This window comes from Capsicum annuum, chromosome 6, assembly GCF_002878395.1.
Source record: "Capsicum annuum cultivar UCD-10X-F1 chromosome 6, UCD10Xv1.1, whole genome shotgun sequence".
Taxonomy (NCBI): Eukaryota; Viridiplantae; Streptophyta; class Magnoliopsida; order Solanales; family Solanaceae; genus Capsicum; species Capsicum annuum.
In genome coordinates, this window is record NC_061116.1 from 167,574,946 (window position 1) to 167,592,912 (window position 17,967).

Consider the following 17,967-nt stretch of genomic DNA (forward strand, 5'->3'; position numbering starts at 1 on the left):
TTCTAATACTATATTTAAATTAAAAGAATTATTTGAAATCAAACCACATCATATAAAAAAAATTAATTCAAATTTCAAATAATTATTTCAGCACTATGAATTTGAAATTGAAATCAAACCACACTATATAAAATCTTTTTTAAAGGATAATGTACTTCAAATTCAAATAGACTAAGAAGTAGAATTTCATTCTATTTCAACTTTCATTCAAATTCAAATAATATTTCAATTTATTGAAAGAAGATAAGTTTTTCATTATCTTTTATTTTTTGAATACAATGTGTATTTATATTTTAATATTATATTTGAATTAAAAGAACTATTTGAAATAAAATCACATTATATAAAAATCTTTTTTTAAAGGATTATGTATTCAAATTCAAATAGATTAAGAAGTACAATTTCATTCCATTTCAATTTTCATTCAAATTCAAAGAATATTTCAATTTGTTGAAAGAAGATAAGTTCTTCATTATCTTTAATTTTTTAAATACAATGCATATTTATATTCTAATATTATATTTGAATTAAAAAATTATTTGAAATCAAATCATATTATTTACCGTTTACGTATGTACTACTATCGCTATTTTTGTCTTATTATTATTATTATTGTTATATTATTATTATTATTATTGTTGTTGTTGTTGTTGTTGTTGTTGTTCTACATACTGTGTACGTACTATTACTACAATTGTCAATAGTACTACAACTAATTATTATTATAGATATCGATTCCCTACTACCACTAAAAATAATTCCTTAATTTTTTAAATACAATGCATATTTATATTCTAATATTATATTTGAATTAAAAGAATTATTTGAAATCAAATCACATTATATAAAGATCTTTTTTTAAAGGATAATGTACTTCAAATTCAAATAGATTAAGGAGTAGAATTTCATTCCATTTTAACTTTTATTCAAATTCAAATAATATTTCAATTTGTTGAAAGAAGATAAGTTCTTCATTATCTTTAATTTTTTTAAATATAATGCATATTTATCTTCTAATATTATATTTAAATTAAAAAATTATTTGAAATCAAATCATATTATTTACCATTTACGTATGTACTACTATTGTTATTTTTGTTTTATTACTATTATTATTATTGTTGTTGTTGTTGTTGTTGTTGTTGTTGTTGTTGTTCTACATACTATGTACGTACTATACAATTGTCAACACTACTACAACTAATTATTATTATAGATATAAATTCCCTAATATGTAAATAAATTATATTTAAATATATTTTATAATATTTAAATTTTATATGAGATAAGTTTGAAATAGTATATATCTATTAGAACTCTTTAATTATTAGTTTCTATTTTTAAGATAATGAAAATCTTTTTTGTAAAAGGATAATTTATTCAAATTCAAATACTTAATTTTTCAATTTAAAATTGTTATTACAGTATTTTTAACTTTGTCTTAAAATATTTTTTAATATTGTCTTGAAAATTGTCACATGGCTATTTTAATAGCTTGACACATGACATCTTGTCTAGCTTATGTTTTGCTTTTATATATATGATTTCACAACACTTTTGGATTATTTACTCTTCTCTTTTTTTTGTTTTCTATTTGACATTCATACCGTTTTAAGATTCAATTAATTTTAATAATCAGCGCAAAAAGACTTTTAATGAAGAAGCCTCTTATCAAAAAAAAATTCATTCCAAGGATTTGCAGCCAAGACATACGGTTAAGAGTGAAGAGATCATATTCACATCATCACAGATTTGATTTTCAAAATGGCCAGTTAACTCATGGTGATTGACGATCAAAGTTATCTATCTTTTATTTTATCTTTCAAAAATCATCTTAATTTACCTAGTTCTGTTCTATGATAATCTTAGACAGAATTTATATTTTTTCGAAAAAATTAATGACGTGCAAGTTTAATTTTAAAAAAGAAATAGTTAATAACACTAATTTAGAACTTGAATTGAAATAAAACCTAATTCAGCGAAAAGTCTAAAACAAACTCATTACCTGACCCCACGCATCCCTTTTTATCCTTAAAAATGTCCAAAGTGCTCATATTTTTGCTCTCCCGTTTTGTTCCAAATGAAATGAGCAACAGAAAATTTGGCTAATATACCTCTTCAATTTTTCAATCAGCAAAATGATCTATTTTTATTTTTTTATTTTTTTATTTTAAAATAAAATTAAAAAAATAACTTTAAAGATAATTGGACTATAATAACATATTAAAAATTATGAAAGTTATTTACAAATATACTTAAAACATAAAATCCTAACTCATTTTTTCAATTTCGAATTACCTTTTTCCCTCTCTCTAACTTTTTTCTCCTCCATTCTTACTAAAAGCTTATTGTTTTTTCAATTTTCTCCTTTTTGAAGCTAGTATTTTATTCATAAATGTCGTTCTCCTCCCAAATTTATAAGTTTTCTACTCTTCCTTAATTTTAGTCCATTTAAAAAAAAAAAAAAGATACATACATACATATATATATATATATATATATATAATCGATCGGATCAATAATTGAGCTATTCATATAACGATCGGATCGATAATTGATCTATCCATATATCGTTTGAAACGATAATCAATCTGTCAGATCGATAATCGATCTGTCCATATATCGATCGGATCAATAATAAATCTGTCCATCGCAAATCAAGTTTTGAACTAATTTCTAAAATGAGTAAAAGATTTTGATGGGAGAGATTTTGTTTAAATTCTGTAAGTTGGTGATTTGTAGACTAATTTGTAACTTATAAAATTTATAAATAAATTTTAAATCACGAATAAATGTAAATATTCAAAAGTGGATCTCTAACCAAAAAAAAAATTATAATCTATTTAATTAAAAAATAAACTTGAAGAGGTCATTTAACAAAAAATAAAAAATAAAAAAATCCCACAAGTGCTCCTATTTGAGAAGACTTGAGAATGGGTAGAAATATGAGCACTCGACATTTTTTTAAAATAAAGAAGTTTGGATCGAGTCAAATAGTGTGAATTAGCACTTTAACTATTTTTTGAAAACAAAACTTGCAATGTCATTACTTTTCTTTAGAAAATATATCAAGTAGTGTGAATTAACTATTTTTTGAAAACAAAACTTGCAATGTCATTACTTTTCTTTAGAAAATATAAAACACAATTAAAATGATCATCCAAGTGAACTAGGTAAACTAATATATTTTTTGAAGGACAATGTAAAAATACATAATTTGATGGACAATTATCAAAAGTTAGCTAACCATTCAAACGATCAACTCTCCTTTATTATTTAATCTTTTATTTTACTTTTCTTTTTTGGAGGAAGAGGGCGGGAGGGGAGTGGTTGCGGGGGTGATATTTGCTTACTTTTCATTGTATGATCATCTCTTAGTGTAGACAATTTTCAAAGAGAAAAAACCAAGAGATCGGTTAAAAATCATAATCACTTTGGTAATATGGGAGCTTTAATTTAACCATAAGAAAAAGGAGCCATCAAAGAATGTGATGAAATAGATGAGACTGTTGCTCCCTTAATTGGAGGTCTCACTTCAAGCTTTAAATATGAAAAATCATTGATAGAAAGCCCTTCCCCCGAATGAATCCTATGCAACGCGAATTCAAATTAGTCAAGACTCCAATGTGAATACTAACACCATTTGAAAACCAAAAAAAAAAAAATCATAAGAAAAAAGTAAATCAAATAAAATGATCTTCCATACATCGTTTCTGTATAAATCAAAGCCCTCAAAAGATAGGGGATGAACTTTGTGGATATACTACATAATTAAACAACGATAGCCATGCTAGCAAGTTTCTTAATTCTTATACAATATAATTATTTAAGGGGAATCTAACAAAGACCTTAAAATAGAAAATCGTTTACTATGTATATAAATTGGTATCATATAAAGGAGGAAACAATAATGGAACGTAGAAGTAGCTCTTGAATGCTAGTTTTGCCGTTTACTTGATGACAACAAAATCATGTTTAGTTGATGACAACAAAATCATCTAGCTATTTCAGTAAACTTCAATTACTTAAAAAAGGTCGCTATACATATTAATCACTTTATTTAATTTATTGCTTGTTTCAGCTTTTTCACTGGGCGTTAGATTATCGTGTTTGGACCCGTACTGGATATAAACTAAGGGTTGAAGAGGATCTTACTCTCTCAAACAAACTAGTGCGTTAAAGAGGATCTTTCTAGAGAGCAAGGGTCTTCCGAGTATGAGAACACCCCAAGAGAGACTTTAATGGCAGAAAAAAAAAAATCTAACGTTAAATCAAAAAATTAAGAAAGCAGAACTACTACTACGTGTTAAATGTTGAGACTAGAGTCACTACATAAGAGATCGTCCTAAGCTGAAGAACAAAAGAGGATAGTCTTTCTATCTTGTTTTTATAGAAATTGAATCTAGCAGGTCCATGTTTGGACCACCTATAACTGAAGCAATTGGGTGCAACGTTTAATTCTTACAAGTATTTGTTAACCTGGTAAAGTGTTAAGGTAGAGTTACTCTCAATTATCCCAAGCAATCTTTACTCATCTGAATTGAGAAAGAACTAGGAATAAGATCTTCAAAGGGCTAGAGTTGCAGCTGCAATAGGGGCGAGAGTTTACTCGAGAGAGCCAATAACAACAGAGACAAGTTGCGGATTGGGGCAACAAGAGCATAGACAACCCCATCACGAGTTGTTTTTTCCCTGGCAAAAACATGAGCAATTGGCTCTCTATACTTTGTCAAGCAATTAGAACAAAGATCTGTATGGGTGAAGACCAAGCTATCATTTCCAAATCTAACAGGCTAATAGAAATACTTCTAAGTATGACCCTATGATAACTCCAGTGCCAAATCAATTCCTTCTGAGGTACTCCACAGTAAAGGATTTACTTCAATTCTTTCCAAGTCTCATCCTAATTTTTTTTTCACCGCCAATCCACTCCAAATAAGCCTAACAGAAAGATGAGTAGAAAGGAGAGAAGAAATGATGATTGCACCGGTGCCACTCCGAGCAGCTCCTGGAAGTTCTACAACAGAACCCCGAGTCCCGACTATATACACCCGTGTGCTCTGGAGTGGTGGCAGAGATGCAGCACGATAGGGTCAATAGCTCGCCACTATGTAGTTACAAATGCCTCACCATGGTATAAATAGATTGCATGCAGCGGTTCACATGAATGTCCCATTCAAGGCTGTTAAAGCAGCTGTGATAAACCAGGCAAAGTCGAGTTAGAATAGAGTATGCAATCTCGCATGAGATAACATTCAGCTGCTAAGATGCCACGCTATATGTGGTCCTCTTTCAAATCACCACAGAAGAGGCAAGCTTTGAAACCACATCTGCTTCAGCAACCATGGCTACTCTCATCATGCGAGGCAAACTCCTCAAACTATCTTTGCAGCACAAGCAGCAGAATATAGACTAATAATTGCCAACTTGAACCTTTTAGGGAGATGTTTTCCAGTCGAACTGAAGGTTGTTAAAACCATTGACTGCTTCTAGACCACTAAGCAGTTGGTTTCCCAGATCTTGTTGCTGTTGACTCATACTTCGCTCTCGTGCCGTTGTCATGCCCACTAGCCCATTCATGGCCGAAGGGTTATTACCCAATGCAGCTCGAATTCCATTAACCATTGCAGCTTGGCCCGGTCTATTGTTCATACTCCCAAATCCAGCACCAACACCTATACTATTAGCATTGGCTGTCCCATTCCTAACAAGGCAATTGCTTCCATTAAGAATGGAATTATTACTTGTCGCCAACATCCCATGTACATTTTTTATATCATTTCCAATAGTACCACTTCCTACCAAGCCACCACCACCGAGCTGTGAAGACATCATCATTTCATGTATAATCTTTTGCACAGAACTCTGGGAGTCATTAGCATCCACGTCATTTGAATGAGCTGGTTGCTGCATTGGGATTTTTGGGGAATTTGCTGAGTTCATGTGTTGTACTGATGATAAGCCACTGTGTGAACCTTGTGGTGGATTGTTGGATGACGATGGTGTTGGAGATTGGAACTGAGAAGAGCTGGATTGAGGCTGAGGCATTGTACTTGAAGAATTTGGTGAAGGCATTTGGACAGCATTTCCTGAGTATGCACCACTTGCACCACTCACTGGATTTTGTTGCCTGGAGTTCATGGAATTTTGGTGCAGCAATCCAGCAACAGTACCACTAGATGAAGTAGCAGCTACTTGGTTCAAAGAGTTGTTTACATTCAACATACCATTGCTCAAAGGTAGTGGCGTTACACCAGACTGGGCAGTTGTCTCATGGTTCGAGCTACTCACTGTTTGCTGTGTATGTTGTTGCTGCTGCTGCTGTTGCTGTTGGGGCTGCTGAGTCTGATCCTCGGATGATTGAATTGGACCTTGCACTCCAGCTGAGCTGCTGTTCCTACGAGGAAACTTGGCCAAGCTCTCTGGAGAATTAGAAGTACAGCACAATGTGAACAGTAAAACATAAACATCAGTGAAGATAATCAATAATAGATTAAAATAAAATAAGTTCATCATGGCAAGTTGAATATTTAGTCCAAATTATCAACTTAACGCACACAAAAATGGCCCTCTGAGATGTGCATCACACATCGATTAGTGATAAGTTGAGCTCCACTAATTCACTCCCACAAATTAAATTTTGCTAGATTACCACTTGAACTGCATGAATGTTAGGGAAACATTTCCCACTTGACAAGTTTTCTGGGATTTAAATGTCATAGCGAACTCCAAAGCGGAAAGAGGTAGCACTAAGATATAAAACACCAAACCCTCATGATCAAAAATGAGAAAAAATGGAATCCAGAATGAACTAGGAATAGTGATATATTAAGTAGCAAAAGAGGGAATTATAATAAATTCAAGGGAAAAGGTGTGCTATTAGATCAATGAGCACCAGCGAGAAACTGACTATATATTATGTCCAATACAAAACGTGATCCTAGTTTGTAAGAATTGAATTGTCCTACTAGAGTGTTCATTCATGAGTATTGCGAGGCTCAAGTTATCAGACAACAGTTGCATTACCAACAAAGTTGATTAAAGATGCAATGGAATCTGCTTTGTCGCATGGGTTTCTCTACTCGAGATATGATAGTTCCAATTTTGCATCCCCAGAAGCAATTTCACGGCATGAGCAAAATCTGAGGCTTGCTTCATAGATTTAAGGATTATGAATGCCTTATACATGAGTGAGAAGGTAAACCTCCCTGCATTGATGATATGATCAAACAAATGAAGAGGGTAACCTCTCCTAAGACTGGGCCTCATGGACTTGCATCTCAGGGTAATGATCCTAATCCTCTTCATATAAATGTCATTCTTTTCTTATAAGAAGAGAGCTCTACCCTTTTCAACTTAAAACCAAACTTGGAGCAACAGCAGCCTACCACACTATTGAACCAAAGCCCTGGACACCTTTAAATGACAATCAGATGCCTCATTGTGAAATATATTCTTATCTATACAACACCAACTCAGGGGAAAACAACCCACATTCTCCTATTTTCATGAGTCATAGGTTTGTCACAAGGTAGGGAAAATTGAAACGTGATGTAAGGAACTAATAGAACGGTTAAGTAGGTTGAACTTACCCATGGGTCCGTTCCCTGTCTCCCTGCTATGGTCGATCAAATCTTTCATGCTATTAACCACTTCAGATATCTGCAATCCACCAAGAGCACCACAATCCTTACTTAAATCACAAGACTTATTAATTGAACGAAAACTCTAAAACAAGCAAAACATCATCTGACCAGATGTTATCACACAAAAGCAGCTATATGATTAATTCAAAATTAACGATTATAAAACATTTGGGAAATAAATAAACTAATTCAGACAAGCCTTGTATCCCAACAATAGGAAAAACATTACACCACATATGTATCCCAAAAGACAAGCTGAAGCTTTATACATGAGTTAATTATACTTATTATTAAAAGGAATTTCCAAAAATCTCCAACATTAACAACCATCTCTAACCTGCTGGCTGTTAAAAGAATTGAATTTGTCTCAGTTTTCAAGTCTGCTCTGAAAACAGCGGGACCAGATATGGAAAGAAATTAACTGAACAAGATATGGAATTGACTTTAAATAAACATAAAAAGAGAAACACACGAGCTGGACCAGATACTTCATAACTATTACAGTAGCTAAATTTTTAACAATCACATTTAGTGATGTCAATGGATGCACGAGGACTATTTCCACTACTGAAACAAGAACCTGCACAGGGGACAGAAACAGGAAAAAAGAGCTCTCTATGTCAACAAGGTGCATACCTGTAGGCATCTCACATATCTCTTTGTATATCCTAAATCATTTACCAACGGAACTTCCAAAGCTTTTGCTAACTGACGAGCTGAAGCAACAAACCTGAAGCACAATTAAGAGTCAAAATTACTAAATAACACACACATCTAAAGCTAAATAAAGGAACACATGATGATCGCAGATACACAAATGAAATTTCCAAGAATCAAGGAATCTCTAAACATAACTTAACAATTGTATGCTTACATGTATCAGTTGAGACTTTGAAAGGACACGCATATCTTCACATTCCCTCGCCCCATCGCCCAAAATCACTACCCACAGCTCCTGAGATTAATGTAATTCCATGGGAAGAAGATTTCTTCCCCTATCTCCCTTTTGGTAGGTCCAAACACTAGATGACACCCCTAACTCCCTACCCCCTCCCATATGTCACCATAATACTGAAACGAACTAACTGAAGAAGTTTGATGAGCATGAGAGGACAAGAATATAAAGCTCCCGCAGGTCACTCAGCATCCTCAGCCCACACCCCAAAACATGAGAACTCAATCCAATAATCTAAAGTTCAACTTTAGATTTAACAAAAAAATTACGTATCAAAAAAGGTCGACAGCCATGCAGCTAAACATACCACTGTGATAAAATATTTATCAATTAGACATTCATAATCATGTTTCAAGAGCTTGAGCTTCTAAGTATCAACAGTATGACAAATTGACCGCATTCCATTACACTAATTCTAAGTTACGTCTGCCAACAATGGTAGACAAGAAATATGAACCCGGTAACGTCACTGTGAATCAAATGACAGTACGTTTCAGCTTTAAGAAACTTATTGGATTGACAAAAGCTTAGTAGGGCAACTCATTGGCAGAACATCCCACCTTAACATCCAGAGGCAAACCTAAGCTAAGAAAGAGCAAGCAACAGCAGTAAAGACCATAAAGTGGGTGTTTGGTTTGGCTTATTTTTAGTTGCTTTTAGCTTTTAAGCACTTTTTCAGTTTTGGTGCTGTTTGACAAAGTAAAGAAGTGCTTTTAAGCACTTATTTTTATGTGAAAATAAGTGCTTATAAGCCAAAAGCCAAAAGCCAAAAGTAGGGTAGTACCAACTTATGGCTTTTGGCTTTTGGCTTATAAGCCACTTATTTTTCCAATCCAAACAGGCCCAAAAGCTCAATCCCAAAAACAGAGCCGTTAATAAAGAGAATTACAAATAGAGCCTATCTCGTCATCACTGTGCACTGATGACGGAGATCTAATAATTAGGCACTGCTAACCTCTTAATAAAGAGGGTTAGATATTTAAATGGAAATTGCTAGGAAACAACAAACAATAAACAAGGTTAGCCTATTGCTAACCTCTTAACAAAGAGGGTTAGATATGCTAAATAGAAATTGTTAGGCAACAACTACCATCAAACAAAGTTATGGAACATTGTTGGCACCAACACTTAGAATAAACGCAATAATGTATGTATCTGAACTTACATATTGCAATTATTCTGCAACTCAGGAACAGACGCACTAGCTGATGCATTTTGGGTGGCGGCCTGGTACTTTTGAGCAGCAGCACCAAGTTGACTAACCTGTACAGCATGTCAAAATAATAAAAGGCAGATCAGAAATGATTCAATGGCGTCCATTTTATATGCAACATCAATCCTCAAAGACAACTTCATCCAGCTAAGATAAACATATATGCTAAAACAACTAGATGCCACAGAGGTACGATCAAAAGCAATAAATTGGGAACTGCTTCAAAGGGATATCTTGAGTAGAAAACCCGGTCCACTCGCCATGCCCAAGATCCCTTAAAAATATTATACCAACTGCTTCAAACTCATCTAAAAGCTTGAACTTTCGAAAATGAGAAAGATTTATGCACACGTGTATACAAGTATCAGTTTCCTGTGTGGGCATACCAGCATGCACACTTACATAAGTCCTAATGTGTATACCTAAAACATGAAAAATAACATGACAAACCTACGGAACAAATGCCAGTAAAGCTATTACCATAGCATACTTAATTAGATATCACCTCAGCTCAAATGCTAAAATTGTCAGATGACAAACATTGAGAGCCTGTTCGGCCAAGCTGCCAAAGCTCCTTATTTTGAGTAGCTCTCATTGTAAAATAGCTTTTCAAAAAAGTAATTCCAGAGAAAGCAGTTTGTACTTGGCTAATTCGTTTGAAAGTGCTTTTTCAGTATTTGATAAATTGTGTTTGGCTAATCTTTTTTAAAAAGTGTGTTTGAGAGTCAAACCATGAAAAAGGACAATTGGCAATACGTATTCTACCCTTGGCTAATGCCTAAGGGTTTTGGATATTTTATGGTCCAGAACAGTTGAGATGCGACAGAGAAAAATTCAAAACAGTTTTTTTGGGTGATGTTGACGCTATCTGAGGTCCAATGGAACAGGACTTTTTATGCTCTAAGTTGTGCAATTTCTACAAAATATGTGTTAGCACTGGATAACAAAGTATAATGTAATAATCCCCAACTTCAAAGTGGAAATTGAGGACTTCGAAAAAGGAGCAGTCAAAATGTTGTGCTTGTAATACGACCACTTGTCATTCTAGCTATGACTTAGTATATTATTCAGTTGCAACTGCAACTGACTTTAAATGCCAAACATCTAAAAGTTGTTTTCGCTGATGAAATTTAAAATCAAATTCTCTCACAGTAGGATTGTTAAAGAGTAGTACCAGGCAATGGATCTTGGTGCACCAAATTGGACACAAACTCAATTGGAAGAAAAAAAAAACTAGATCTACACTAGTAAAACCCGTATTCATTTAACAATCTTCAGATTTTGTTATCTTTCTGTTTTGGCTTTTACGCCTGTATGATAGTGGACTACTATATGATAAAAGTGTGCTAAAAAGGAAAAATGAATATTAGAAATTCAACTTCAAGTGGCAAAGTAAAGAAGCATGGACTGAAGTAAGCTTTAAATGTAAGTGTCGTACCAGAATTTACTTGAATAAATCAATGTTTGCAATCTGCACAAAAAAGATTTCTATGTTTGCTATCTGATAATATTAACATCTAGCTTTCCCCAAGACATATAATTAAATAAACTATAATAGTTAAGTTCCTGTCTTTCGGTGTTAGTTCCCAATGTCTGTCAATGTGCACTAGTGCAGGGTGAGGGTATTTTGGCCCCGGATTGGATACAACTTAATTTAAAAGAAAGAAGAGAAAAACAAAAGCTAGACTTGAACTGGTAAACCCGAAACTCACTAATTTTTCCCTAGAGTTCCACTATCTTCAGATTTGTTATCTTTTTGTTTCCTGCTTTTACGTGTGTGTATAGTGAACTTGGATCTAATAAATGTGTATGATAAAAACTCATTTTCGAGTAACCAAGTATAGGATTCAACTGAGCTTTATCTATTATCTTTGTCTTAAGAATTTACTTAAATGAATCAGAGCCTGTTTGGGCAAACTTCTTGGAGGCCTAAAGCACGCACTGGAAATTTGAAGTGTTTGCGCAGTAAGTGTTTTTGAGTAGCAACAAAAGCAGTTTTTTAACGGTTGGGAAAAAGCTAAAATGTTTGCTTCTAGAAAAAAGTTGAATTAGGAGGAAAAAGATAAGACAAAAATATCCCTAGCATAAACACATATTTACCAAGCATATCCCTCATTAATTTTTAATTAATTATAAAACAACCATTTCGAAGGGGAGCCTTGGTGTATCTGGTAAAGTTGCTGCCATGTGACCAGGAGGTCACGGGTTCAAGCCTCTGGCAGAAATGCAAGGTAAGGCTGCGTGCGATACACCCTTGCGGTGGGGCCCTTCCCCGGACACCGCGCATAGCGGTAGCTTTAGTGCACCGGGCTGCCCTATATAAAACAACCATTTCCTTATTTTTTTAAATAGAAGAAAAGAATGATTAATTTAAGAATATCTCATTTCCTTTTGACTCTGATTATTAGTTAACAGGTTCAACGCAGAATCGACCTTTGTTTGGACATAAGCAAAAACCAGCTCAAACTCAGTTACCAAAACAAACTATTGAGTTTCAAAAACGCAATACAATCCACCAAATACAACACAAAACAATATAAATCCAAACACAATCCAACCAAGCAATCGTTTTCAAAAATATTTTCCAGAGACTAAAGAAAAAAACAAATGGAAATCAAACAGTCCGTTCTTTTCCATTAATCGACAGAAATGGCGACCATAAAATACTAATTGGATCTTATTTCCTCTAAAAAGCAGTTTAGAGCTGTCTATCCCGCAGCAGCCCTTACTGCTTCAATATCAACAGATGAGGAAAGAGACAAAGATGCTTCTAAACCGTTCTAAATTGCTAAGAAGAAACGGGTAAATTTTGAAATTAGTAAAGAAGAAAAATGCAACTGAAATCTTATACTTCCATGTATATTGAGCTTGTACCAACTACCAACAGACGAAAGAAAAGGAAATAGTGACCAGAAATACAACACAACCATACTCTCATCAAATTACATTACATATCAACTAATGACGATAATCAAAACCAATCACATTGAATTAGCACATAGTTCCAGGTTAATGAAACGAAAAGGCTTCTGCCATAGCAAATCAAGTAGAATTGATTTTTTTTTTTTCAAAAAGCATCTTTGATTTTTGTAGGAAAAAAGTTAACCAAAGACCTATAGAGTAAAGTTCTTCCGTTTGTGCTTCGGGTTGAAATTTCTTTTACATATTTTTAAACCTAGGCCATCTAAAAGTCTGCTGCTATCAGTGAATAGAAGTGTATAGTTCAAATCAGAGTTGAAACATGACTTCACAATACATCCTTAGAATGGCAATTTAAAGGTAAAAATGTTAACCTGATGTATCAACAATCTTCTAGGTATAAGCTCCTCGTGACGTCGAGCACAAAATTCCCAAGAAACGATCTGCCAAGTAGATACAAAAGGAATCCAGATCAAATGAATGATAGCATTACTATGCACCATTAGGGGTGTTCACAATTTGGTTAAAAACCGATCCAAACAGAAAACCAAACCAAACCAATTAAACAAATTGATTTTATTTTGGTTTTAAATTTAAAAGAAAACCAACAATATTTAGTTTGGTTTAATTTTATTAAAAATAGACCCAAGAAGAACCTGAACCAATATATCAACACAAAGTTTAAAAGTACATGTATATAGAATATATATTTTTTATAAATACATTTGTATACCTTTTCATGAAAATTTTGTTTGCGTGTAATCAGCTAATAAACTTCACACATTACGCTCATTTCTTAAAACAAAGCCATGAATTCAAACCAAAGTTGCATTATTTAAACAACTAACTATGAGATTTACCCTTTATTGTTCTTATCAACTTTGTTTACTTGATTAAAAGTTTATAGATCTTGGATAATTTCTCCACAATCCAAAGAAATTATAGCCACTATAACAAAAGATCAATAACAGATTAAAAGTTGAAAAGGGATGACAAATTATTTTCTAATTGTAGAAAAAAAAATGAAGGAAATACCATTAGGTTTCTTAAAGCCGAACAAAACCGACAACCACCAAACCTATGGATATTACTTATATTTGGTTTGGTTTGGTTTAATATTAATAATTAAAAACCCGATTAAATTGGTTGGGTTTTGGTTTTTACACCCCTATACACCATGCTAGGTCTTAACTGCCATGAATAAGCACTTTACTGAATGTAAAACTATCAGCTCTTCATTTAACCTTCAAATCAGGTTGTGAAAACACTAGGCGAAGCTGACCATCACGGACAACACGAAGTTGCTCAAATACACTCTCCTGAATCGCTTTTGCATAATCTAGAACTATTTGTCCAGATGAATTCGGATATTCACGGGGCATATCAACATAGAGAAGTTCTTCCAAAGTGCCACTTTCATACTTTATCTTGAAAAGCCTGGGCAAGACCTCGGCAGTCGCTTCTGAAATAAATGAGTTGAGATGTATCAGATGCTGAAATAGAATTATCAGCTTATAGGAAAACCAAATAAATAAAGATGAATTAATTGAAGAGAGGTTCTTGTTAAGCCACAAAGTTTTTGGAGTGTTTCTCGGACCAAAAAATAATTCAACAGCTTGATGTTGCAAAGAACATACCAAACCCACGCCCTGGCTTGCGGCTGCATATTTCGCAGTGCCACACGTCCTGCAAATTTTACAAATATTGATCAAAGATATGAACTGATTTTCTAACAGTTGTTCTACAATTAATCAGCAGCATTTATAGAATGAGCTTTAAAAGGAGTATCTGCGATAAAAATATATCTATGTCGTCGAAGAATACTGTACCTTTAGCCTGAAAATTATTACAACTCTATTTTCATTTGATGGAAGAACACAAAAATTACAAAATGTAAATAGCTTCTATATAAGCAGTTAACCTGAGGAAAAACTCCAGTAGTCTGCCGACCACTTCCATACATGGAGACGCACCATTTTTTCTTGGCATTGGGAGCAAAATACTCGGCAACAAATTTTCTCCAGAACTCAATGTTGTTGTCCTGTACAGAAGGTAGAGAAATTTGTTTTAGAAAAATAGTTGATGTCATACTTTCTTTTTCATTATCTGGAAGCTGTGGGGTAGGGTGTAGTGCACAGACGCCACACAATGATATAGTTAAGCCACTCCACTTACTTCAGGTCTATGTTGTTGCTGATACATATAATGAGTCAGCCGACGGGCACACATCCCAGGCTCATATGCTGGTTTTACAGGTGGTCTTATAGCAAGATTCTGCTGTTGAAATTGTTGTTGTAGTGGGTTTCTTTGTTGAGGGATAGTCTTCAAGAGTTGCTGATGATGCTGGAATTGCATTAGCCTCTGCTGATGCAAAAGCTGTGCAGCAGCAGCAGCAGCTTGAGGGGACTGCCTGGACATCTGAAGGAACTGATGTTGCTGCTGCTGCTGCTGTTGCTGTTGCTGTTGCTGATGTAGAAATAAAGATGGGTCTGATTGTTGTTGTTCTACTTTGACAGGTGCAAGACCTCTCATACTTTGAATCTGTTGTGGTTCCATTTTTACAGGTGCCACGTTTCGCAGAGCTTGCAACTGTTGCGGTGTTTGATCATTACCTACCTGTGACTCCATTTTGATGGGTGCAACACCTCCTAATCCACCACGCATGGATTGAAATTGATGCTGCTGTTGCTGTGTTAGGGAATTGGTAGGAGAAGAAAACTGCTGCAACTGTTGATTATGTTGAAAATTCTGTGAATCAAGCTGTTGGGATCGTTGTTGGTGTTGGTCAGTCAATATGTGGTTCCCTGAGGGATTGGGGTTAGGAAACTGTTGTCCTTGAACTTGATTGCTATTTGGGTTTGTCGCCATGGCTGATGACATAAATGACGTTGAAGGAGCACTAAATCCCATCCCATTTCCTACACTAGAAAGTGGATCAGTCTCAGCCCCATTATCAACAGGACCACGCTGAGAACTTCCTGGTCCAGCCAATCCTGCATTAGGACCTCCATTTGCAAAGGATTGATGTGAAACATTGGGAGCATTCCCTAGCATATTCATGTTACCAAACATCGTCCGAGGAGAAACCATATTAGCGAAACCACCCGGCGATGGCATTGAACCACCTTGACCACCCATTACACCAGAATTTGATCGCAGTAATGAAGACTGTACTGACTGGGAACCTCCAAGTTGATTAGGAGGCCCTGTTGGAACCATTTCACCCAAGAAGTACACAATCTACAAACACTTGAGCAAATATAGAAACTTACTAAAATAGCATAAAACCCACACTAAACTCAAGAAACTCCAATTCCTCTAACGAAAAAACTAGGCCGAGAACCACGTAAAACTAATAAATTGACATTCAATTAAGCAAGTAATTACTATGTGGATCTGAAGTAGAGATTAGCAAGTCTCCACTTTTGACCCAAAAGATGCAAACTTCACTCTGAAACAACTAAACCACACTTCTCTCCGCTCCAATAACCGTCTTTTGCCAGTTTTTTCGCATCATCCACTGCAAGAATTATACAATTTTGTGTCAATTTAACCCTCCCTTACTTCAAATCATCTGATCAGAATGTTGTTCACACAAAAGCCCAAATCTCTAACAGTTAAAAAAACACAAATCAAACTTCATTCTTATCCCTACAAAACACAAATTTAGAAAAAAAAAAAAAGCACAAAATATTTACCCAAAACAAAAAAAGAACTGCTTTAATCAATTGAACACTCAACAAAACAAATGCTTTAATCTATTAAACACTCAACAAAATAAAATAAAAAAAAAAAAAAAGATTTACAAGCATATGGCAACTTGACGAACCTAAATCTGGCAATAAATGATAAAAGTAGTCGATCCAGAGCTCAAATGAGCAACCAAAAAAACACTCACTCGAGGTGAGCGAAAGCTGACGATTATAATTTTAAAAAAAAAAAAAAGGAGCCACCATAAGAGAATTTAAACACCGACTCACCGCAGATTGACTGTTCCTTACACGGAACTACAACAAGCACAAATAATAATAATAATAATAATGTCACCTTGTGTATACGTATATAGGTTTTTGAGTTTTTGTGAAGTTCACTGTGCTTTTTTCAGTAAATAGATTCAGCTTCTTTCTTAGCTGTATTTTTTTAGAGAGAGAAAGTTGAAGAGAGAGTAAGAGAGAGAGAGCTTGTGTGGTTTTGTGTGTGTTTTCCGGACGTCAAAATGGGGATTCAATTGGATTGAATTTTCTTCATTCTTTCTTTTCTTCTTTACCAATTTTCTTCTCTTTCTATTTCTCTCACAATCAAAACCAAGTCAAAATCTTCTTTTTTCTCTTTTCTAGCTTGTGGGGGGTTCGAAAGGGGGTTGGGGTATGTGGACGAATGATGGGTATTTCGAGGGGGATGTTACCTATACATCATCACCGCTTGTATTTTGTTTTATAATTGACACTTGATGTTAACTATATTTACAGATTACCCCTGGGATATTTATTTCTTTATTTAGACGCACAGTAAAGCAAAAGGATAAATGAAAGAAAATAAATTAATTTCAATTAATATATAATGGCTTAATATATAACTACCTTGTTAAACTTGGTTGAATATATTTTATTTAGAAAAAATATTATTTTAATTGGACATTTAAAAACCTAAAGAAGTGTAATACAATTATTTTTCGTATATTCTCATTCGTCTATTAAATAGTTAAGCTAATCATATAAAATATTTTATCTCCTTTAATTATACACATCACTCTCGAATAAAAAATATTTGGGGTCTTACGAATTATTGAGAGAAACATATAGTTAAATAAAATAAACTATTTCATATAATTAATTTAACTACCTTATAGACTAGTAAAAACATAAATAAACAATTAAAATTGGAAAGTATCCCATTGGAATGTTTATATAGGATTACAAATAACTATTTGAAATAGGTCAAATTTATTTATTTATTAGGTTTATATATTATGCCATTTTGATTTTAAAATACTACGGTATCTTTCAATTAGTCAAATAGTACTCTCTCTATCGTGGTTGCTCCATACAACAACAATAACAAACTCAGTGTATTCCCACATAATGGGGTCTGGGGAGGGTAAGATTACGTAATCTATAACACTACCTCCAAAAAAGTAGAAAGGTTATTTTTGATAGACCTCCAACTCAAGATAAGGAATAATAATCAAATCTATAATAAAGCATGGGAGCTCCATAAATTAGAGAAAATGAGCA

The 17,967-nt window shown here is 33.9% G+C and overlaps 1 protein-coding gene across 8 annotated transcripts; it reads right to left on the reverse strand.

Annotated features, from left to right (window-relative positions):
* Window positions 1-4,279: 4,279 nt before the first annotated feature.
* Window positions 4,280-17,131, reverse strand: LOC107873026 (transcriptional corepressor SEUSS). 8 transcript variants are annotated; one of them, XM_047414946.1, is made up of 11 exons: window positions 16,781-17,125; window positions 16,121-16,253; window positions 14,909-15,982; window positions 14,655-14,774; window positions 14,371-14,419; window positions 13,978-14,195; window positions 13,108-13,176; window positions 9,767-9,864; window positions 8,283-8,376; window positions 7,593-7,662; window positions 4,280-6,422 (listed from the first exon to the last, which is right to left on the reverse strand). In XM_047414946.1, exons 3-11 carry the CDS (start codon window positions 15,950-15,952, stop codon window positions 5,437-5,439), a joined length of 2,748 nt encoding a protein of 915 aa, XP_047270902.1. In that variant the 5' UTR covers window positions 15,953-15,982; window positions 16,121-16,253; window positions 16,781-17,125; the 3' UTR covers window positions 4,280-5,436. The 8 variants fall into 8 exon arrangements, with proteins under 8 accessions (XP_047270902.1, XP_047270905.1, XP_016575211.2 ...); XM_047414949.1 differs by having other exon boundaries at window positions 14,909-15,973; window positions 16,714-17,125; XM_016719725.2 differs by having other exon boundaries at window positions 14,909-16,253; window positions 16,781-17,131.
* Between the last annotated feature and the right edge of the window lie 836 nt (window positions 17,132-17,967).

What these genes read in the sequence shown, in the direction of transcription:
- LOC107873026 (XM_016719725.2), bottom strand. Translation starts at nt 15,952, where the DNA reads ATGGTTCCAACAGGGCCTCCTAATCAACTTGGAGGTTCCCAGTCAGTA. An exon ending in TTGCAGAATAATTGCAATAT is followed by an intron (nt 8,377 to 9,766) that starts GTAAGTTCAGAT and finishes ATTGTGCTTCAG; the next exon opens with GTTTGTTGCTTCAGCTCGTC. An exon ending in GACAGGGAACGGACCCATGG is followed by an intron (nt 6,423 to 7,592) that starts GTAAGTTCAACC and finishes CTAATTCTCCAG; the next exon opens with AGAGCTTGGCCAAGTTTCCT.